General features: G+C 44.1%; 1 protein-coding gene across 3 annotated transcripts in view; it reads left to right on the top strand.

Annotated features, from left to right (window-relative positions):
- Positions 1–23186, top strand: part of LOC144829368 (xaa-Pro aminopeptidase 2-like) — a 449433-nt gene that overhangs the window by 392468 nt on the left and 33779 nt on the right. For all 3 annotated transcript variants that reach the window (XM_078688440.1, XM_078688439.1, XM_078688441.1), the window contains 2 exons: positions 9395–9455; positions 18305–18374. In XM_078688440.1, the coding sequence (XP_078544566.1) occupies positions 9395–9455; positions 18305–18374 (131 nt within the window). The remainder of the gene's footprint in view (positions 1–9394; positions 9456–18304; positions 18375–23186) is intronic.

The following is a 23186-nucleotide window of genomic DNA, read 5'->3' on the forward strand; positions in this document are numbered from 1 at the left end:
TCCTAATTTAAGAGGTGGTACATTTACTAGGATAGCCACATAAGGTGTAGCCTCTGGAAGTAGGTGCGTGGTACGTTTAATTTCCACATCTCTGTTTTTAGTGTACTCTCTCTCAGCTGTAAGATTCACTTGATGGGGGTGTGAACTATCGGGAGCACTAGGCTTCCTCCTATCCTCAGGGCCCTTACCCTGGTCTATGGGTATTATCCCACTATGTGGCATGGGGGAATGTGGTGGATTCAAAGCAATCGGTGGGACACAAACTTTTAGAGACTCCTTTGTTGCAATAGGCTGGGTTCGTGGGTTTATAGTCACTTTAGTGTTGTCAATAGTTGGTGAATGCTCATTTGAGGCCAAGAATGTGTTTATACGTTCACACTTTTTCAAGATTTCCAATACACACTCTCTTAATGGTTCAGTGATGTCACTGCAAATTTGAGTCAACACAGTTTCCAATTTTTCAGTGAGTATTTCCTCGATCATGTCTCTCATATAAGTTTTAAAATGTCTAGATACAAATTGTCCTTCTTTCGATTTATGAGGTGTAGGCATTTTAGGTTTTTTGTACTGCCTTTTAACATGTTTCATGCCTGCATTTGTAACCTCTTCCGTGGGGATTTTATCAGTTGAGTTTTTTACAACCTCTTCATTCTCTAGCGTACCTGTGGTGGTCGAGGATATATTAACAGTCATGTTCCTAATGACAATCGCAGGCTCCAGAGGAATAGGCAGTTTATCAGATACGGACGCCTCAGATAGCTCAAATATAGAGTTTTCAAGACCCAATTCTTTTTCAGTAGTTGCGATTTCTTTATTTAATTTACCCACAGCAGAGGTGAGGTAAGACAGTATGTTAGAGGGATTGTTAGTATTACGTGGGACTTTGGATTTCACACCGCCCGCATTATCAGACGTTTGTAACTTGCGCTTACCCATTTTAGTCGGTGTTTCTCAGGGGGGTGGCCCATCCCGTCCCTTGTCATCCCCGGACGGCCACAGATGGCCCGCCCTCTGCCAAGGCTCAGCCCGCGCGCGTCCCGCGATGCGGGAGGGGCTGCTTGCTCTTGTCTGCCTCCAGGCGGGAAGTGGGTGGTGGGAGGTGTAGTCCGGTTCTGCCGCGTTGGTGGTCCTGCGGCAGCGTGGGAAGGAAAGGAGTGTCGGCGTTTCTGCAAGGCCGCGGTAAGTTGTGCCTTGATTGTGTCCCCCCGCTCAGCCGGAGGGGCTGCTTGCTCTTGTCTGCCTCCAGGCGGGAAGTGGGTGGTGGCAGTCGGCGCCCCCGTCCCAGGGGACGCTGGGAAGTGTAGTCCGGTTCTGCCCTTCCCCACTCGGCAACCGCGTTGGTGGTCCTGCGGCAGCGTGGGAAGGAAAGGAGTGTCGGCGTTTCTGCAAGGCCTCGGTAAGTTGTGCCTTGATTGTATCCCCCCGCTCAGCCTGAGGGGCTGCTTGCTCTTGTCTGCCTCCAGGCGGGAAATGGGTGGTGGCAGTCGGTGCCCCCGTCCCAGGGGATGCTGGGAAGTGTAGTCCGGTTCTGCCCTTCCCCACTCGGCAACCGCGTTGGTGGTCCTGCGGCAGCATGGGAAGGAAAGGAGTGTCGGCATTTCTGCAAGGCCTCTGTAAGTTGTGCCTTGATTGTGTCCCCCCGCTCAGCCGGAGGGGCTGCTTGCTCTTGTCTGCCTCCAGGCGGGAAGTGGGTGGTGGCAGTCGGTGCCCCCGTCCCAGGGGACGCTGGGAAGTGTAGTCCGGTTCTGCCCTTCCCCACTCGGCAACCGCGTTGGTGGTCCTGCGGCAGCGTGGGAAGGAAAGGAGTGTCGGCGTTTCTGCAAGGCCTCGGTAAGTTGTGCCTTGATTGTGTCCCCCCACTCAGCCGGAGGGGCTGCTTGCTCTTGTCTGCCTCCAGGCGGGAAGTGGGTGGTGGCAGTCGGCGCCCCCGTCCCAGGGGACGCTGGAAAGTGTAGTCCGGTTCTGCCCTTCCCCACTCGGCAACCGCGTTGGTGGTCCTGCGGCAGCGTGGGAAGGAAAGGAGTGTCGGCATTTCTGCAAGGCCTCGGTAAGTTGTGCCTTGATTGGGTACTTGAATTAAGAGCTGCAGTTTAACCACCACCTCATCATTGGTAAGCAAATGTAGTGTGCCTAACTTAAGACTTAAAGTGGGTGAAGTAAGTGGTTGCGGTGCATAAGAGATTAGGTGGCTGGGACCCCTGGGACACTCCAGGAGTTCCGTTCAGCAAGTGGTGTCTACTAGGGGCCAACTGACAGGGAGCCACCTTCAGCTCTGTCCTCAAAAGAACCAGACATGACACTTTTGCGATGATGATGACAGCTAAGAAAGGCAAGAGTTGCTGGTCCACATTATTTTCCGATTTGAGATGCATGGTGTAGATGAGAAGGGCAAAGGTTGGTAAAGGAGAAGTACTGGAATGCCAAAGTAAGCAGATAAGAGGGCCCTTACCAAATATTGCCATCCTCTCTTCCAACACTTATCCTACTGATATGAAAATTCCAGTGCTAAAACAAAAGCTTTGTCGCCTTATGGAGAATCTGTGGAGCACTGAGTGGATGGGTGTTGTAAATAGCTTTACTGTGTTTAGTCTGTTTTCTCTGTTTATTACCAAGAACTCCTAGAGTGTTCCTATGTTATGATTCTAGTTAAGAATTATAGAGGGGTCAGTTGATGCTTGGCGAGATGGTGTAATGCTGTTTATCCTGTGCTGCGAGTAAACCTGTTCCAGAAAAGTCACAATGTATCTCAGTCATCATTAATACTACAACAATTTTGGCGACAAGGACTAGCATCTGGCCAGAAAAGCTACAGCGCAGTGGGACCCAAAATCAGTGGTTTACAGGATAAATACGGCTTTCACCGCAAAAGAACTCCGTGTGCATATAGTGAATCATCACTATCTCCTCTCAACAGAAAACTGAAGTCGCATTAATCATTTGAAAAGGTGAGCGCTTATTATATACTTTGGTAATCCAGCTCATACCGTAGATCTTTCTCAACGGTCACCGCTGTTGCCTAGCTGCCGCGAGCGTCTCGTGATCTATATCCTCGTGACTGCTCATTACGCAAATCACTCCCAGCGCTGCCTCCACCGAACAGACAACAAAGATCACGTCACTCCTGAGTCATACGCTGATCGTCACACGCACGCTACACGTTGCGTGCGCATCATCTGTCAATTTCAGTTCAACAATGCTCGCGGTGCGCTTCCGGCCACAATTACAGAGACAATAAATATCAGAGTGATCTCGCCGTGTGACAACATCACATATTTTACAAATTCCTGTGTTCGAAGGAAATAAGTAAGAGTAATACTTTATGAACTTTGTTGAGTTTGGTATAGAAATTCGTCACTAGAAACCTCTATCTGCCTTAAATAGCATCTGCCGAATATAGCCTGTGTAGTTTTAATATCTCTTCAAATCTAATCTATTACAAACTACCATGTCGCAACAGGTCAATGTGGCACTTCCTCCACAATTCCTAACTGAACCAGGGAATCCCTCCACTTCCTGGGAAGATTGGATTGTAATGTTTTACAATTACATCGAGGCATTGGATGGAGAAGACTTTTCTCCTAAAGAAAAAAAGAACTTTTGATGACGACTTTGGGAAAAGAGGGTCAGCGAATTTTCAAATATCTACCCCAAGTTTTGCCTTCTGGTTTGCAGTCCCCTCTCGATGAATATAAGGAGGCCATCGCTAGACTTGAGACTCGCTTTGCCAAAGAGGAGAATCTTGTTTTACAAAGGTTTAAGTTTTACAAAAACAAACAACGCGAAGATGAGTCCATAGATGATTTTGTCGCGCGTTTACGAGAACTTTCAGTAAAGTGTAACTTTGGTCAAATGACAGATGAACACATTCGCGATCAGTTAATTGTTCAATGTAACAATCGGAAAATACAGGAACGCTTATGGGCAGCAAAAAACCCGACGTTAAAAGTTGCCATTGAACTTGCTAAAATTGTTGAGGAAAGCGAGAAATGTATGAAAGAATTACAAAAAAGTGGTATTGATCTTAAAGTTGCAGAGGTTTCCAACAAAACAGTTGTCTCTAGTGACAACAGTGATACTGACAGTTGTGCTGTTGCCCTTGTTAGAAAGAAAGGGTATACCGTTCAAAAGAAGAATTATAGTCAGCAGTACGCTAAGTTGCAATCTAAAGTGTGTTCTAGATGTGGTAGTGATACTCATTCCTAAGATGCGAAGTTTTGTTTCGCCAATAACAAAGAATGCTTAAAATGTGGTAAACAAGGTCACTTTGCTAAAATGTGTAGAAATAGAAGCAACCATAGAGTGACTGTTGTGAATGATTATAGTGAACTGAATCGTGACGTCAACAAATTACTAGTTCTACATGATTCAGTACTTACTTGTCAAGACAGAAGAGAAAGGATTGCAAAAGCTGAATTTATTATTCAAGAAAAACCCATTAGCCTTATGGTTGACACTGGCTCTAAATCGACCATCATTCCCTTATCATTAGTTAAGCAACTATGGGGTCGCAAAAGTTTACTAGAGTGTGACATTTTCCCTTCTGGTTATCAAGGAGAGAAGATAGATCTTCTTGGATATTTCAAAGCTGAAATCCTTTTTAAAAACAGATCGACACTTGGTAAAGTTTATGTATCTGCTGATGGACCGGCAATATTAGGTCGTGTTCATCAATATGATCTCCACATAGTCATAAATCCCAGAGCAGAAGATCCCGTAATGGTTGTGGATGATATTAGTGGGAATTACATATTGTTAAGTTTCAACAATGTCTTTAGAGAACAATTAGGAGAACTACAGGGTTATTCCCATAAAATAATATTAAAAGAGGGTAGTATTCCCATCCAGCATAAAGCAAGAAGGGTTCCATTTACTGTACGGAAAGGAGTGAAAACTGTTCTGGAAGAAATGCTGCAGGGCGGGATTATTGAGCCTGTCGAAGCATCCCCGTGGATTTCTCCTGTGGTTATTTCCCAGAAGCCTGATAACAAAATTAGATTTTGTGTGGACCTTAGGTCATTAAATAAATGTGTCGTTGCAGATGTTTTTCCTTTGCCAAATATTGGTGAACTAGTTTCAACCTTGAAAGGAGCCAAATACTTCAGCAAACTTGATTTGAAACATGCCTACCATCAGATTCGGCTTGATGAAGGGTCTAAACATTTGACTGCTTTTATTACTGGTGAAGGAACGTTTCAGTTCACCAGATTACCCTTTGGGCTGATTTCAGCCACAAGTGTTTTTCAGAGAATGGTCTCTGAGGTATTTAAAGGGTTGGAAAAAGTCATCTATTTCCAAGATGATATTTTAATCTTTGGAGACTCAATTGATGAACACAACAATGTTCTTCAAAGGGTTTTACGCAGAATAGATGAAGCGGGTCTTACTTTGCGGAAGGAGAAGTGTGCATTTTTAGTGTCTGAGATTGAGTATTTGGGTTTTTCCCTCTCAGCTGAAGGTGTTAAACCAAAAAGAAATTTGTTGAAGGCGATAGACCTTGCTCCGTCTCCTGTAGACAAGGACCAATTGCGATCCTTCATGGGTTTAATTGAATTTTATTCCAAATTTGTGAAGGACTTTTCCAGTAAGACTGCTCCTTTGAGAAACTTGCTGAAGAAAGGGGTAAAATTCTCATGGACCAGTGAACAAGAAGTTTGTTTTAAATCAATTAAGAGTGAGCTTTCTTCTGCTAATGTTCTCACTCCTTTTGATACCAAACGGTCGTCAATCTTAATGGTTGACGCTAGTGGAATTGGTTTGGGTGCTGTACTTTTACAACGGCATGGGAACGAAGAAAAGACCATCGCTTTTGCCTCCAGGCCTTTAACTATCTCAGAATCCAATTATTCGGTAATTGAACGTGAAGCTCTTGCTGCTGTGTGGGGCACCTATTATTTCAGGACGTATTTATGGGGCACTAGGTTTCTGTTACGTTCTGATCACAAACCTCTAGTAAACATTTTGGCACCCGGTGACACTGGCAAGGGCTCACCCAGATTGGCAAGGTTAGCGTCACGCTTACAAGATTTTCAGTTTGATATGCAGTTTGTTCAAGGATGGAAGAACATTCAAGCTGATTGCTTGTCTCGTTTACCCATGAAGTCCAGTGGGAGTGAGAAGTCATTGACGATAACCCTGGATGATTGTGCAATTGCCTTTACACAAGATGTTTTGTTTCTATGTGCAGAGTCATTTTCACTTGATGAGTGGTCTAAGAGTATGGAAATGGATGTCGTTTTGAATCAGGTTGTGGATCTTATTATTAAGGGGTCAAGAAGAGAGAGTACCGTTGAACCTTCTGTCAGGCCTTACATTAGAGTCCTGGATGAATTGTCCGCGTCTGACAACAATGTTTTGATGCGTGGTGACAGATTTATTCCTCCTTTTTCACTTAGAAAAAAAATACTTGATCTAGATCATGAGGGTCACCTAGGCCAGACTCTCACCCAACGAAGAGTTAAAGAGAATTTTTGGTGGCCTTCCATTGACACTGATGCTGTGGAGTGTGTGGTGCAATGTTGTTTTTGTAAAGAGGGGGAGAAACGCTTGAAAGTGATTGGTTCTCAAAATGAAAGTAATATTTCTTATGAGAATTTTCCTTGGCACACTATGTCTCTAGATTTTATTGGACCCATGAATGAGTTGCCGTTCAATCTACGTTTTGCTATAGTAATCATTGATTGTTTCTCAAAGTGGCTCACAGTTCGGTTTGTTAGAGATATCAATATCGAATCTACTATCAATTTCTTGAAAAGTGTGTTCTTGGATGAGGGTTTTCCTTCTGTGTTAATAACTGACAACGGCACACAATTAACCTCTGGTAAAATGGTTTCATTTTTAAAAGAGTGTGGGATTCACCATCACCGAACCAGTTTATATAACCCACCGAGTAATGGAATGTGTGAGAGGGTCAACAGGTTAATTAAGGGAATTATAAAGATGTCTGTTGAGTTTGGTTGTTTTTCTAACGATAAAGTTCAAGAACTTGTATGGGCATATCGTTCAACTCCCCACAAACATGAGTGTAAGTCCCCTTTTGAGTTGATGCGTGGTCGTTCCCCTGTAACTAAGCTGACACCTTCTTGGTTAAGAAATCTAGACAAGATTTCCCCGGTGAAGCCTTCATTAAATGCCACTTCCGTGTCAATTAGTGTGGGTGATTTAGTCAAAGTAAAGCCGGGGAAGTTTTCTAAGGGTCTCTCGAAGTTTAGGGGTCCTTTTTCCGTTAAGCGTGTTTGTCCTCACAGTGTTCTTCTTGACAATGGCGAGTGGTGGAATTATAGGAGGGTAGCTTTGTACAAGAGACTGTGTGAAGTTGATGTGAAAACCACTCTACCTTCATCTGTTTCTTCTAACAATGGTTACATGTTATCTACCCATTGTGATTGGAATTCTGGTTCACAAACCAGTGTAAGGGGGGAGGTAGGTAGTGGTGATACTTCTTCATCTTCGTTTTCTGTAAATGACGTGGCTGTCCCTACACCTTCTTGCTCTGGTGACACTATCTCTTCTTCTACACCTTTGCTTTCCAATGATCTGTTTCTACAAATGAGATTTCTTCTAGAAATGCTAGATTTCGTCGTCCGCCTATATATCTTAGTGATTATGTTCAATAGCTGTTTTATTTGTTTTCTTTAAGGGTTTATGAGAAGGGATTTCTTTATGGGTTTAAGGGAGGGAGATATGTTGTAAATAGCTTTAATGTGTTTAGTCTGTTTTCTCTGTTTATTACCAAGTACTCCTAGAGTGTTCCTATGTTATGATTCTAGTTAAGAATTATAGAGGGGTCAGTTGATGCTTGGCCAGATGGTGTAATGCTGTTTATCCTGTGCTGCGAATAAACCTGTTCCAGAAAAGTCACAACGTATTTCAGTCATCATTAATACTACAACAATGGGTTATTCTATGAACCAGGTAAATTACTCTCCCTTATGAGTGTACTTTTCCTCTAGCTAGCCCCACACTGCCACACCAATTCTATCATAGCTTTTTGGCAGGACTTTGGCCACATGATTCATGCTACAAATATCTGGGTTTTTATCGTGGATTTCTTCCTGATCTCTATTGCCGACTAAAGTGTGCGTCTTATCCCAGGGATCCTAATACTGTGAGATTTGTCTTTGCCCCTCATTCCCCACTAGCCTCACCAACCCATTTTCTTTCACAGACTTTGATCTGGGTTAAGCCAATGGCTCTGCTCTCAGTCATATTTAGGATTGGTGCTGATGACAGTTGATGTGCTACAAAGGCTCCCTCTCCCACAGAAGCTGTTTTATTTTTCCCAGCCACTGCTGATGCCCTGGACATGATGAATGCCTTGCATGTATTTGAAGACATTTTGAAATACGTGCTAATTAACAATATTTGCAGAATCAAAGTTGTAGAGGTTGTGTCTCATCAGTTAAAACAGTAACTCTGAAATGTGCCCTAAATATATTTGACTCAGAGCAGCTAGAGTGCCTGGCTGTGCCCGGCATTGTTTACATTCCTATTCCATCACAGACCTAGTGCACTAGTGTGTGCATCACGTTTTTCACCACTGCCTTTGTTATCGACCGCACCGCTGTGACACAATCAGCTGTTGGTATTTTCCTTGAGAAACATATCAGTTTAAGTTAAAATTGTGTTGTTGACATTTATGAGTAAGATGTATTTGAAGTCTCACAGACCCTGCAGTGCAACTCTTGAAACTTCCGGTGGAATTGCATCTATAGGATTTGCCAACATAACTGCTGTTATTGCTTGTGTATGTGCAGTTAATAGCCTATTCTAAAACTGTCATGCTGTGAAAGGACCAGACACGCCATTGCCTTTGTTGAGTTTGGGAAAAAAAATGCATAATAAATCCATTTAAATTTATGGCAGTAGGAAATCATGAGATAAACCTCATGCTTAATTTAGGCCGGTGGCCTCCGTGAATATTAATTAGCCTTGTTGTAGTTTAGTCCTGAATCTACAGAGAACAAAGACATTTAGGGCTTGATTTAGTGCTTGGCTGACGGATAGCCTGCCCCTTTATTACCAGCTCATTATATCCTTGTGATAAGGAGGACAGGATGTCCACCAGGCTGTGACGGGGTAACCCGTCCGCCATATCTAAATTAGGCCCTAAATCCTTTTGCTCAGTAACTAAAACGTTTTAGAAACGTTTTAGAGTGGTATGTGTTAATATTTACAAACTACGACCATTTGGAATGAAATATAAATCCTTAATATGAGCAATTTTTTATCGCATTTGCTAAAATAGCATCCCCATTGTATCATTGCACTCCATTACGTGACCAGTAAATTAACCATTCTAGCTGTGTTGTACATACCGGCCTGACTGATCTGATGTTCCATTTTTCGAAAGGACATCGGTTTTATTTATAATTTGCTTTCCATACCTTTGATGCAGGGATGGAACAACAGACATCACCAGGACTCTGCACTGGGGAACTCCCACAGCGTTTGAGAAGGTAACTAGATAGCTCCACTACCCATTCTCAGTAAAACAGCTCGATTAGCTAATGCCCTTGCTGCAGAGATGTTTCTAGAAATGTATGGGGTTGCTAAAAAGCTCGCAGTAATAATGTGGTCTCCTTTGTAATACAAGTATTTTTTCACTGGGGTTTGTTTCTCAGATGTTCTTTAAACCTATCCAGTTACTGAGGTTATTATGCATTGTTCGATACGTTCTCAATAGTTGAGTGAGTTGAGTTATTGTTATTTCTATTGACATTTTCTCACATGTTGATTACATGATCCAAATATGATCGCTGAAGGGGTTCAGCATTTGTCACAATGATCTTTACGTACCCCCTGGGGTACAAGTTTTAATAGCAGTTTTATAGCTGGAGTTGGTACTGCAAATGTTTCACATGTGTGTGTGTGTGTGTGTGTGTGGGTGGGTGTGTGTGTGTGTGTGTGTGTGCACGTGTGTGTTCCATGAAATTATACTATTCTATGAGTGCGGGGAGCTTGGGCTGCCTCCCTTCATAAGGTACCTGCTCAAAAGTACTTTTGGGAGGATCAAGGTCATCACTCAACTCACTTTTAAGAAGGCCTTTGATACATATCCATTGTTAATATTTGTTAAAGACCTCGCATTGTTTAAGATCCACCATTGTACAGGAATGCTGAAGAAAATATAGGACGATACTTCTAATCTCCTGTATATTTGTCTTTCTATTTGATCAAATTTTGACAAAGTCGCTGGCTGCTTTAGTTCTATACTTGAATATTGTATTGTATTGTATTGTAATTTAATTTATATAGCGCTTACTACCCCTGACAAGGAGTCGAAGCGCTTTTTCGGCAAGTAGCACACCACTCCGGAACCCAAAAGGATTAATGGTTAATTAGTATAGTGAAATATGAAATTAATTTGTGGTGCATATGTTAGTCTGTTATTTGGAATGAGAATGACAGTGAAGGAATAGAAGAGGGAAAGGTTTACATTTATATAGCACTTGCTACGCCTGATGAGGTGTTGAAGCGCTTTTTGGCGAGGAGCGCACTACTCCGGAACCATAAAAAGGATTGGTGGAGAATTGGTCTAGGGAAATATGAAAGTAATTTGAACAGTGGACAAGCTAGTCTGTTATTTGGATTGAAAAGGATAGTGGAGGGATGGAAGAGGGAAGGGTTCGCATTTATAGAGCACGTGCTACCCCTGATGAGGCGTTGAAGCACTTTTCTGAGAGTAGCACGCTATTGGATGTGAAAACTGTGCACCTACCACGCATAATGACTGAAAGAGCATTAAACGTATCTGCTTTCTGTCCCTTGGCTGCTAGGAGACAGATATGAAGTCCATGACGGTCTTAGTGGCAAGTAAGAAGGAGGCTTAATACAATACATAAAGAATCAACCTTTCGCTACTTGCGGAGACAATCCATAAAAATGCCTTCTTGTTGCCTTTCCTCAGGACAGAGTCAAGAATAGCGTATGGCTACTCATTGCAGAGGCTGTGCAAATAGGGGAAATCTTCATGACATTTATAATTAGAAAAGGTAGATGGTCCACCTACAATGCAGTCACTGGAGAACTTAACAGTGTGCTTGCTGAAAAGTTATTTAGTGGTGGAAGCCCCCCTGCTCAATCAGGCATGTTTCCTCACACTGCAATTAACTCATTCAGAATAGTGGCAGCAACTTCTACAGTTAACCATGAAATTTATCAAATCGGAAGTGGACCGATAGAACCACAGCATACATTGCCTTTATAAGGAAAGACAGAGAACCCAGACAAATGACTAACAGTGGTGTCCCCTTGACAGGTAGCAAGAGTGAAAAGAACACGATTTGGATTTATAGCCCATTCGCATGCGACAAGTGGCCAAAAATGACTGACATGGAACCACGCAGAACAACCAATGCCACACACAAAGTTCGCCTGGCTCAGGATGCCCAGCATGCTTGCTACTAGTGGCTGTATTCCATGGGTGGCGCAAATGCCTCATTTACTTAGAAGTGCCATTGATCGCTGCCAAAATGAAATTAAATGAGAAATCTACAGAAGATGCCTCCTTGTATTTGCTAAAGTCAAGTGCTAATTTTTATGGTGGTAGGAACAAAGCTGGGAAAATTCTTGCCAATTATTTGAAGGTCAAGCACAACGAGCTGAACATTGAATCCATTTACAATACCAATTCTACCCCTACAGCACAAAGACGCCGACATCCTTACTGAGTTCTCCCGCTTCTACAAAACTCTTTACACCTCTGAAACTCAACCCTCTCTCTAATCCCTCACACACTTCTTCTCTACTATTCAAAAGTCTGAACACTTTCCTTTTGGTCTTTCCCTCTTGGAGTCTGACATTTCGCAGAAGGAATTGCTCATTGCGCTCCAGCATTTCAAACTCAACTAAGCCCCTGGACCAGACGGTTTATTATTTATTTATTTATTTATTAATGATATTTGGTAAAGCGCGAACAATTGCCCTTGGGCGTCTCGGCGCTGCAACATCTGCAAAAATCTGCCCACTGGTTCGATGGGAGGTTACTGATTAAACAGCCATGTTTTTAATTTTTTGCGAAACGACCAGAGGGAGTGACTGGTCCTGATTGACTGAGGCAGGGTATTCCACAATTTTGGAGCCGTGACCATGAATCGGTGAAATCCCCAGGAGACAGTCTTGGTGCGGGGCACCAGTAGCTTGTTGGACGAAGTGGATCGAAGTAGTCGGGAGGGGCAGTAACTTTTCAAAGTTACTGATTCCAAAACTCCATTCAACTCCTCAGGGACCTTCTCCGATGCACACATTTGTTTAATACCCAAAGAAGGAAAGGATGCAAAGCATTGCAAAAATGACAGGCCTATTTCCCTTGTAAACATTGACTATAAAATCTTCACTAAGTCTTTGGCGATAAGGCTGGACCTTTTACTTCCTGACCTCTTAGACGAAGAGCAGTCTGGTTTTGTTAAAGGGCGGTACATCACCGATAACACCAGACTCTTATTTAACATATTATCGAAGTCATCGCATCTCCAACATTCCCTTGCAGAGATCGCCCTAGACGCCGAGAAGGCGTTTGATAGGGTCGAATGGCCATATCTTTTCCATACTCTCGGATGGTTTGGCTTTGGCCCCAAATTTATTTCCTTAGTTTCACTGCTGTACTCTCACCCACACGCTGCGGTCTGTGCGAATGGTCAGATTTCCTCCTACTTTGATCTTGGTCGAGGTGTTCGGCAAGGCTGCCCCCTTTCACCTTTCCTTTTCAACCTGGCTTTAGAGCCCTTTCTATACATGGTTTTCAGACCACGGAGTCTCCCATTAAACTTGCTGCCTATGCAGATGATATTTTACTCTTCATCTCCAACCCCACAGACTCAATTCCCGCTTTCCTGGAGGAAGTGCGGAACTATTCCTCAATCTCTGGCTACAAGCTCAACAACGACAAATGTGAGATTTAACCCCTGACGAAGTTCACTTTTAAACCTGATTTCAATGCTTCCAACTTTACCTGGAGTCCTTCCCATTTTAAATACTTAGGTATGCACATCACCCCCTCCATCTCAGACACCATCTCCCTCTGTTTGACTAAATGCACTCAAAAAATATCTGACCTAACAACTAGGTGGCATCCTCTCTATTTGTCCTGGTGGGGTTGTCTCGACACCATTAAGATGATGTTATCCCCCATAATTCTCTACACAATCTCTAATATCCTTGTTTCCATCCCAGCCAAATTTTTCAAGAAAATCAATTCGGTCTTATTCTCTTTTCTATGGCATAACAAAAAACCCAGAATGTCCCTTGCCAGATTAATCCGCCCTACTTTTGAAGGTGGAGTTAATTTTCCGGACTTTCCAGCCTATCAAAAGGCCTTTTTGTTACGCCAAGCTTCCTTTTGGTTGCAAGACCCCACTTCCCCTTGTCCTTTGTGGGCTAGGGTTGAGCGTCTTCTCCTTTCCCCATTCTCCTTTGCTGAATATATTTCTTTCTCACGCAAACCCTCCTTGATACCCACTCCTATTCATAAATGTACTGCCAAGCTCATCTTATCCTCCAATCCCCCCCCCTGCGACCACTGCTGACTTATTCTCATCCGCCATTTGGCATAACAAGTATCTTTTAATTCATGATAAACCCTTTTAGCCTTTAGTGGGCTGGCAGGGGGGATCTCTTCCGGTTCTCCTTTGCACCCCGTGCCACATAAGATCTGTAAGGAGTATGAGGAGGAATTATTTCCTATTCTCCGCCTGATCTGTAACCAATATTTAGCCACGGGTACTGTTCCAGCCCAGTGGAAGCAGACTGTGAGATCTCACCTGTTGAAAAAGCCTTCCTTGGACCCAGAATGTTCCAAGAACTATAGACCCATTTCCCTACTGCCCTTTCCGGCCAAAATTGTCGAGCGTTTGGTCAGTGTAACCCTCTCCAAACATCTGGAACAGCATCACTTATTAGAGGACGATCAATTTGACTTCAGCCCGGCTCATGGGACCGAAACAGCCTTGGTCACCGCTGTGGATGAGCTTTAAAGGTGTGCAGACAGGGGACAGGCAGCGTTTTTGATTCTGCTTGACATGTCTGCCGCCTTTGATACGGTTAACCACGAGATCCTACTGGGCCGTTTAAGTGATGCTGGGGTGAGAGGAAGCGCTCTTATGTGGTTTTGGTCATTTTTGCGGGACAGACAGCAGGCGGTGTCCTTGCCCCCCTTTCAATCAGCATTCTCTCATGTCCCACACGGGGTGCCACAGGGATCAGCTATCGGCCCCATCCTTTTTAATCTATATCTAAGACCTCTGGTATCGCTCATTAAAGCCTATAAAATAAAGATAATAAACTATGCTGACGATACGCAGATGATCCTCTCCTTTGAGGGAGAGGAATCGACACCTGTGGAGATATTCCACAACTGTCTGCGGGATACGTCACGGTGGCTAAAAAACAATTCTCTTCAGTTTAATGCGGGGAAGACGGAGGTGCTTTTTAGCGCCGGGAATAAGATCTCCCGCCCATTTCCAGAGAATTTTTGGCCTCCTGAGACAGCGACTACAGTGCGGCCAGTGGAATCAGTCCCTAACCTAGGGGTTATGCTTGATCAGAAGCTTAGCATGGAGACTCATGTTAAAAAACGACCGCTTGTTGTTATTCTGTTCTGCGGTCTCTGCGGAAGATCCTCTCACTTCTACCATTCCAGGCACGTGCACAAGTGGCAAGGTGTACGATCCTTAGTAGGTTGGACTATTGTAATGCCCTACTGCTGGAGTCCCCTGGCTTTTTGCTTGATAGACTCCAAAGAATGCAATCAGCGGCCGCTAGGTTGGTCCTGGGGCTTCCTAGGAGAGCACATGGGCCGGCTGCTTTGGCGAAACTGCATTGGCTCCCTCTGAGACAGAGGGTACAATTTAAGGCCCTTTGTCTCATTTTCAAGGCCCTCCATGGAACAGGCCCTCTCCCCCTGCAATCGAAATTCGCTTTGTATACACCAACCAGGCTGCTCCATTCTTCAGCGGCTAGGCTGGTGAGGGTGCCTAGATTTAGAAAGGTTAGATCAGGGGGTAGATCCTTTGAGGTGGCCGCGGCCAAACTTTGGAATCTGCTCCCGTGCGAGATAAGGCAAACCAGGGAGTTTCTCCCCTTTAGGAAAAAGATCAAAACCTGGTTGTTTCCCAAATAACTGTAACTTGCTCTCTCCGTCTTGACATGCCTGACACTCTGCCGCCCTTCTGAGCCACCATCGCCAGGATGCCTGCAAGGTGATAGTGCGCTTTATAAGTCAAATAAATAAATAAATACATTTACTGGAAATCCTGGAGGAACAGAGGATTGATTTGGATTTCGCAGTTATTCTGACATTCTACTTTTCTGCCTTTTCACACTCTTTGTTCCTCCTTTGGTTTGCCCTCATCCTTTGCTCCCAAATACCTTCTACTTAAAGCAGCGGTCATGGAAGTCTAGACTCGTCTCCTACAAGCACAACCTTCCCCCACTTCTCCTACCCCTGCTCTTCGACTTCACTCTCTCCTACACACTGCTCCTAAAACATCTGCTATTTACAAATTCCTTCATGCCAATGCATCTATTAGGCCTAAGTCTAGGGTGGAAGAGCAGTGGGAACGTGATCTTGCTACATCATGGCCAGTATCCTTATGGGACAAGGTATGGACAAAGGTTCGTAAAACGTCTAGAGCGGCGTCCTTGACGCAATCCTTGTTTTTCATCTACAACAGGCTGCTACACACTCCTTTTACCCTAAACAAGCGGTTCTCTACTGTTTCAGACGCTTGTTGGTCTTGTTCCTTGCCACACGCTACCTTGTTTCATATGTTATTTCTCTGCAAGCATGTACATGATTTTTGGTTGCAGGTCTGGCCTCAAATCAACGTAATTTTCCATACCTGTATTCCCCTGTCTCACACTCGTCTCTTTCTAGGGAGTCTTTCACCTTGTTGGGAGGGGACTGACCTACATGTTTGTATTGTTGACTTGCTGTTGGCTGTTGCGTTCCAACAGATTACCATCAATTGGAAGGCTTCGTCTAACATTTCTTTTAAAGCATGGTGGTACAATGTTTGTCATAATCACAGACTTGACACTGCTTTTGTTTTTCCTGCCCATATGGCAGCAAAACGTGCAGACTTATGGCTTCCTGTTACGTTGTATTTAGATAATTGTACGACTCGTTCATTTTGCCCACGGCCTGCCCAGCAGGAGGTCCCCAAGCCCCCCTGATACCCTTTGCATTTCCTCTCTCTTTCTGCATTATTACCTGATATGTTCTCATTCGCACCTGCTTTTGATGTATAACCATTGCATCCCCTATATTTAATCCCATTGCCCATGATCAGTTTTTGTCACTTAATCCCTTGTAAAGTATATCCTGATTATTCTTTTTTTTTTTGTTTCCTTTTCCCTTTCTCTTATTTCCCCCAATTCTTTTCATGTACTCTGTATTGATGCCTTATTTTATGACCAATAAAATTCTTTTTTAACTGAAAAAAGAAGTGCCATTGATGAGTTTAAAGGCTGTCTTCATTTACATTCCACAGTTGAAGTGTAAAAGTGTGGGGACTCTAATACTTAAGTGTCGTGGGTCAGTGAGTGTGGAGACAGGATCAAATAGATACCTTAAAAATAACAATTCTGCATTTTGTTGTTTTCATCCCTCAGTGCATATGAAACAGGCACACCGAAGTGAAAAATACATGGAAGTGGATATTGGATAGATGAGAAATGTAAGCTTTAGTTATGGGTTCCCTTACTATAAAATTCAATCTTGCACACTTGTAACACCAAGTTTTGGAATCAACATCTTCCAAATCATAGACAACAAACAGTAGAAACCTTTTATAGCATTTTACAAAATGAATAGTGGTTATCAATTTCCCTGTACATTGAATAGCTATGGAAAATAAACATGGTCAGTCACTCAGAGAAAGCCACACGTTTTTTCTTTCGGGTGGGATTGTGGCATTTGGTACAAAAACTTGTGCAATCAGTGATAGCCCACAGTGAACTTGCACAGAGTGGCGGACGCTATTATTGCTTGGTGGTGAGGCGGGGTGGAATACGTTACAGCAAAAAGCACAACAAAAAAATTATTAAATTCCCATTTACCCGCCGCTCTGACGGCTACCACCTTCCTTCTCTCTTCTGTTCCTGGACTCCTACTGCGCAGGCTCCTGGATGCAAAATACCAGCACTTCTCTCATGCTTGGAATACCATTACCAGTACGAGAAAAGTGCTGGGAATGGTCTGAGCAGCTTCGTTTGCCGCTCAGACAGTGCATTGGAGCCTGGGGTGTTTTTCCAACCTGGCTGTGCAACAGAGCAGGGAAACATCCGTTACAACGCGGATGTTTCCCCGCGGTGCTGTTACGACGCGTCCGTAACAACGCAAGTCGTTACCACGACTTGCGCTGGAGGGCGCTAGAAGATTAAAAATAGTAAATGTACTATTCCAACACCTTCCCTAGTGTCCACGGGGACTGGTGTTAGAATAGTAAATTATACTATTCGACATCCGCGCCCCCAACGCAAGTCGTGGTAACGACTTGCGTTGTAAGGGACGCGTTGTAACAGCACGCGTTGTGACGGTACGCGTTGTACCGTCATACACCCACAGAGCGAGGTTGGAGCAACTTAAGTTTGCGTGTGCGTAGGACGGCTGGCCAAACACACATGCGCACTTAAAAGTGTTCACCATTCCTCCCCCACGCCATGCCTCTTCAACAGGATTGTCTGACCCCGCCCAGCTGAAGACTGTCATCAGTAGTTAGGCAAAAATAAAAAGATAATATAATGCTTTCATTATCATTTTATTTTTCTTCTTTTAGCAGGAGGCAGTGCTCCTACGCCATTGCGGACAAGCCACTCCTGCCTGCACACACTCCAAAACAGAACCAAGGATGTGAACTATATGACTAAACGTCTTTTCATATAACTAGGTCATTCTATATCAAATGCAAACAAAATTAAATGAGAAAAGCAAAGCAGGAATTATATTAAAGTTATGAATACATAGGTTACAGCAAGAAACATGGATATGAAAATTAGAAGGAAAGCTATAGAAAGGCTTGGGCTACGCACATACACCGTAGGCATTAACTCTCAGAAATGAATAAAAAGAATACATATTAAAGTGACTTTACTCTTTGAAATCCGTTATAAAAGAACATCCATCGTAAGCAAGATAAAATATATTAATTAGTGGGGGTAGATATCGCTTTCTACTGAAAATCACACACCAGATCATGGTTAGGACATTGTTATGTATATTTTAAAAAGATTGTTACAATTTGGGCGTCATGTGTGCAGCCAGCTTTATTGAACTTTGACTTACACTCTTCTGTTGCCTCCCCTTCAGGAAGCCTATACCAGAGTGTTGATGGGAAACATTGACCTGACCACGCTTGTTTTCCCTGCAGAATACTCAGGTGAGTCTGACGCTTTACTTCACACACTTCATACAAGAACAATAATTTCTTCCTTTCTTAACTAATTCTACAGTAATGCTTCATTGCAGTGTTAACATCTGTTTAAGCAATGTAGAATGTGTGAGAGAAACAATATATTTTTTTATTGTATATGTTAGACCTGACACCCTGGCGTGGTTTTCTCCTATCTTTTTGCCTCTGCCTCCTGTATTTTTTATGCTGTGCTGGATTTCGTTTTTGCTGGTTTAGATGCTTTGGACACTCTGCCACTGCTGATCAGTGCCAGAGTGTAAGTGCTCCCTATGTAAATTATCATATTGATTGGGTATACCTGATTGGCATATTTGTATCACCATGAAGTCCCTAGTAAAGTGCACTGTGTGTGCCAGGGCTGGTGATGACAGATGCTACTAGTGGGCCTGCAGCGCTGATTGCGCCACCCACATAAGTAGCCCTAAAATGGTGTCTCAGGCCTGCCACCGCAGTGCCTGTGTGCAGTCAGTGAACGGCCTTGACCTCCTGGCCAGTGTCCCCACTGGCTGGGCCTAACCCTTCCCTTTACGTACACATTGGTCACCCCTATGGAAGGCTCAAGGTACCCCCCTGGGCAGGGTGCAGTGTATAGGAAAGGTAGAGCATGTACTAGTGCAGGTAACATGCTCTGGTAGTGAGCAGCAGCCATTTTGTGTGCTTACTGCTGCAAGGTTATCTTGCTCCATAGACTAACATGGGAGAGGCTGGTCTCAATGGATACCAGCCTATCTTCTCATAGGAACAAGATGGGACATAAGTGATTGATATCCCTGAACTTATAATTTAATAACACATCTTTTAGGAAAGGTTGTTTTTACATTCTGTGTTTGAGAACAGTACTTTTAGAAAGTGGCTGTTCTCTTGTCTAACCCTTCTGTGTGCCTGGGCCTGCTTGTGGATTGACTGTCTGGTTTGAGGGTGACAGGGGCTGGGGAGCCCCCAGGAGGTTGTCTGAGTCAGCCCGTGCTTGAATGACTGCATCTGCAACTAGAGTGGTGGGAGGAGATAGCACCTGGGAGTGAACAGCGCTGTGCCTGCCTGCCACAATGCTGGCTCCACCTCCCGCTGGGCGACTGTCACCTCTGCCCCTCACGCTGAAAGGAATAAGGAAGCCAGGAAGCCCAAGGGCTCCACCAACACCCAGAACTGGTTTAGACCGGGCTCAGGGCCCACTTGCACAAAGACTTTTAGGGGTACAAGAGAAGGACCCCTGACAACAGAAAATCAGATTCTACAATCAAGAGGAACCTCTGCTGGAAGAAGGACCGCTGAAGAACTGAAGGAAGATTGCCTTGCTGTGTGCTTTGAGGGCTGACCTGTTCTGCTGTTTCAACTGAAGCTGAGGAGAAGAGGGACTTTGCTGTGTGCTGTGACCCTACCTGCTTGACCTAAAAAGACTTTGCTGTGTGCTGTGTCTTCAAACTGAATCTCCAAGGGCCTGAGAAGAGCTGGCCTCCTGTTTGGCAACTCAGGGACAGAAAGGTTGCCTAGGACTACCAAACTCTGCTGTGTTTTCCAAGGCCGCTGTGGGCTGAAGAGATCATGGGATGCCGTGTGCTACCGGCAGGATATCCGACCTACTTGGCCTGTGTGCCGCTGGCTGCTCTCTAATCTGAGTGAGAGCGCTGCGCTGATAATTGCCACCAGCCCGGGAGCTTCGAGAAGGCTAAGATCGTGCTCAGCTCCTGATGCTGTGCCCACCAGCATTATCCTGCCGTGAGTGCTCCCAGCCGTACCTACAGCTGTGTGTCTGAGGTCGGGGGCGCAGAAGCGTGTATCGGATAAAATTCACCTGCCTGAAGTTCATCGCCGCGGCCCGGAGACCTGAAATTGAGTAAGAGCCGTTTTTCCTACTCCAAGATCGCAGAGTCGAGAAACAAAAGGGCCGCGACCTGATTGGTCGTTCTTCGACAGGAGCCGCGCTCTGATTGGCCATTGCTGTGGGCCTGTCTCCGAGAGCCGCGCTCCGATTTGCTGAGTCGCCCCGCAGAAGCTGTGACGTCACAGGGGCTTGTCCCGGGAGCCGCGCTGTCATTGGCTGACTCCCGGGTGGTTGCGGAGGCTCGTCTGTGAGGCCGCGACCTCATTGGCCTGCCCCAGGAAGCCGTGTTACGATCGCCGGAGCCTCGGAAGAGTGACCCGTCCTCGCCGAGGGAGCAACGCGAGTGCCTGGCCTGTTGTCCCCGCTCGAAGTGCTGAGCTAGCTCCCCGCCGCTCACTGGATTGACGAGAGCGGGCGGAGAGCTGACGGGACCGGCCGGGGCTTGGTGCAAGGCTCCTCTCTCGCCGAGGTGGTGAGCAACAGTGCAATCGGTGAGGCGCCCTCTCAGGGCTTGGGCATAACGAGTGAAGGGCTGACTTTGGGCCTATAATTCATTGGCATTGTTTTTGGTGATAAATATAAAGAGACTTGAGACTATTTTATATTAAGAACTTCCTGATGATAAGCGCAACCACCAAGATAACGTGCAACATTTGGTGAAAGAGCAATCACCCTGTAACTGGTTATTTTTACTGCATAAACTAGAAAAAGCTATATTTTTACATATACCTACCTGTGTGGTTTCAGTTTGTGGTGTGTTTTGAAATTACTGTGTGCGTTAAGTGCAAATATTGTGTACCTTACCTTGGGGATAAGCCTGTCTGCTCGTGCCAAGCTACCTAGGGGGTGAGCAGGGGTATCAACTGTGTGGATTCCTTCACCCTGACAAGAAGCAAGGGTCCCTACTTGATCAAAGGTACTTACCTCTGCCAATTAGAGACCCCCAGATCTAACAGTATACATTTAACAAAATGTCGGTACGTGTCTCTTTAGTAATGATACCTTTGTGGAGTTTCCTACAATTCTTTTCCTTGAAGATCTTTTTTGAAAATGTAAGCGTATTCTGAAACAAGGGCATACATACTACAGCATAAAGTTGATATGATCTTTCATTTTAGAGCCATGCTCTGGTCCCCAAGCCGGATCATTCCTTAAAGGGAATTCATGTTTTTGGTCACAGGATTTGTGGATCAACCGAAATGAAGTGGAAGAGATTGAATACATTAGGACACACTCGTAAACTGGGTCACAGCTTTCATTGCTAGATTTATGGATCTATCCTTTTTTATGAATCATGTTTTACTACATAACAGAATCTAATATAAAAATAATGACTGAATAGAATAGGCAGCCAAGATAAACATGATAGGCCATGAGGCATGTAAAACTTTGGTCATGGATCTATAAAATTAATTTGGGGTTCCCTTCTTTGGAAATATAGCACTGAACCTACTATTATGAACATCTGAGAAGTGCTGCTCACACACAGACACCAGAGCACAGCTAGTTTCTGGTTCTACCTGACTGTGGCATTCAGCACTGTGTGGCAGTACCCCCCCCCGGCCCATCCTTTCCTTGATTCACTGTGAATCGTGGGAGTTGACCTATGTTGCCTCAAAATATTCCTAATTTCCTCACCCACAATGAAAAACCTCAGCTTTTTAGTGTCATCCTTGTCTTCTTCAAATGAAGGGTGCTCAAGGAGGTGACATCAAATACATGGTCCCTCTTTGCTATTTCTAGACATCAACCAATTCGGCGACAAGCCACATGCAGAGGACAGGCCCCTCCACTGATACTACAAATTTCTGAAGGGAAAGTTTGAAGCTGTCACCAATTCATAGACTGCCTTTGTACACCCTCAAAGTGTAAAGACTGTGATGTGCAAAATAGACGATGTGGTAATAAACGTACTACATTATTGATCATCTTCACTGTTATTCTGAGCCCTAGTTTTCCTCATAACAGTCCTACTAGGCCTCCACCACTTCTCTGTGGTTTCTTCCCAAACTTTCAAAGTTTAAGCATTTTATATAAATCAGGCAGGAGCAGGAGGGCTCATAGCATCTTTTAAAGAAGAGGATGGGAATCGCCAAAATATTAAAAATAGACAGGGAAATAAGTTATTAGTGATGCAATGCAATTTTAGATTAGAAGGCATAGGCACCCCACATCCAAAGCACACCTCCCTAAATTAGCTATGGTTTTTAATTTTTCCTACTAAGAAAATCCACTACTTTCACTTAATACATATTTGTAAGAGTTTCACAATAAATAGTTACATCATGTAATCTGAACAATGTTTAATGGTTATTTGATATGAATGTGGCATTGCTCCAGAGCCTACATTGCACATATGTATTGTTTCATACCATTAATAGAATTCACATCTGATTAATTTGCTGTGAAATCAGCTTCTTTAATCAACTAAATATAATGCTATTTTTACTTTTAGAGGGGCATACTATCTACAAACTGCGATAAATATCGCAAAACACGCTTAGCGCGTTTTACATTATTGCCCTCTATGGCTGAATTACGTTGTTGTGTAAGTGGCGTATTAGCAACGCTTTGCTAACAGGTGAAGTACAATGCAGCGGTAGACTGCGATAATCCTCATTAGCATGTGAAAACTACCGATGATTTCACAGCGCTAATGAAAAGCTTGATAATAGGGGAGTGTGTACTTAACCATACAATCGACCTCCCTGAGGCAATAATGGTAAGTCAGGTTTTTTTCAGGTGTTAGGATCATGCATTAATGGGGGCTTAGGGCTCCTTTTCTCATCACTACGTGGGTCCGGGGCAGCGGTGATAATACAGCGAAGTTGTGTGTGTGCCGTTTTTCAATGAAGTAATTGTAAAAAATGCCTAGTTTGCATCTCATTAGCGATGTATATTGCTAAGATGCGTAACGTTAGAAAATCGGCTGCTAACATGTGCTGATGCATGTTAGC

This window comes from Lissotriton helveticus, chromosome 4_1 (assembly GCF_964261635.1).
Source record: "Lissotriton helveticus chromosome 4_1, aLisHel1.1, whole genome shotgun sequence".
Taxonomy (NCBI): domain Eukaryota; kingdom Metazoa; phylum Chordata; class Amphibia; order Caudata; family Salamandridae; genus Lissotriton; species Lissotriton helveticus.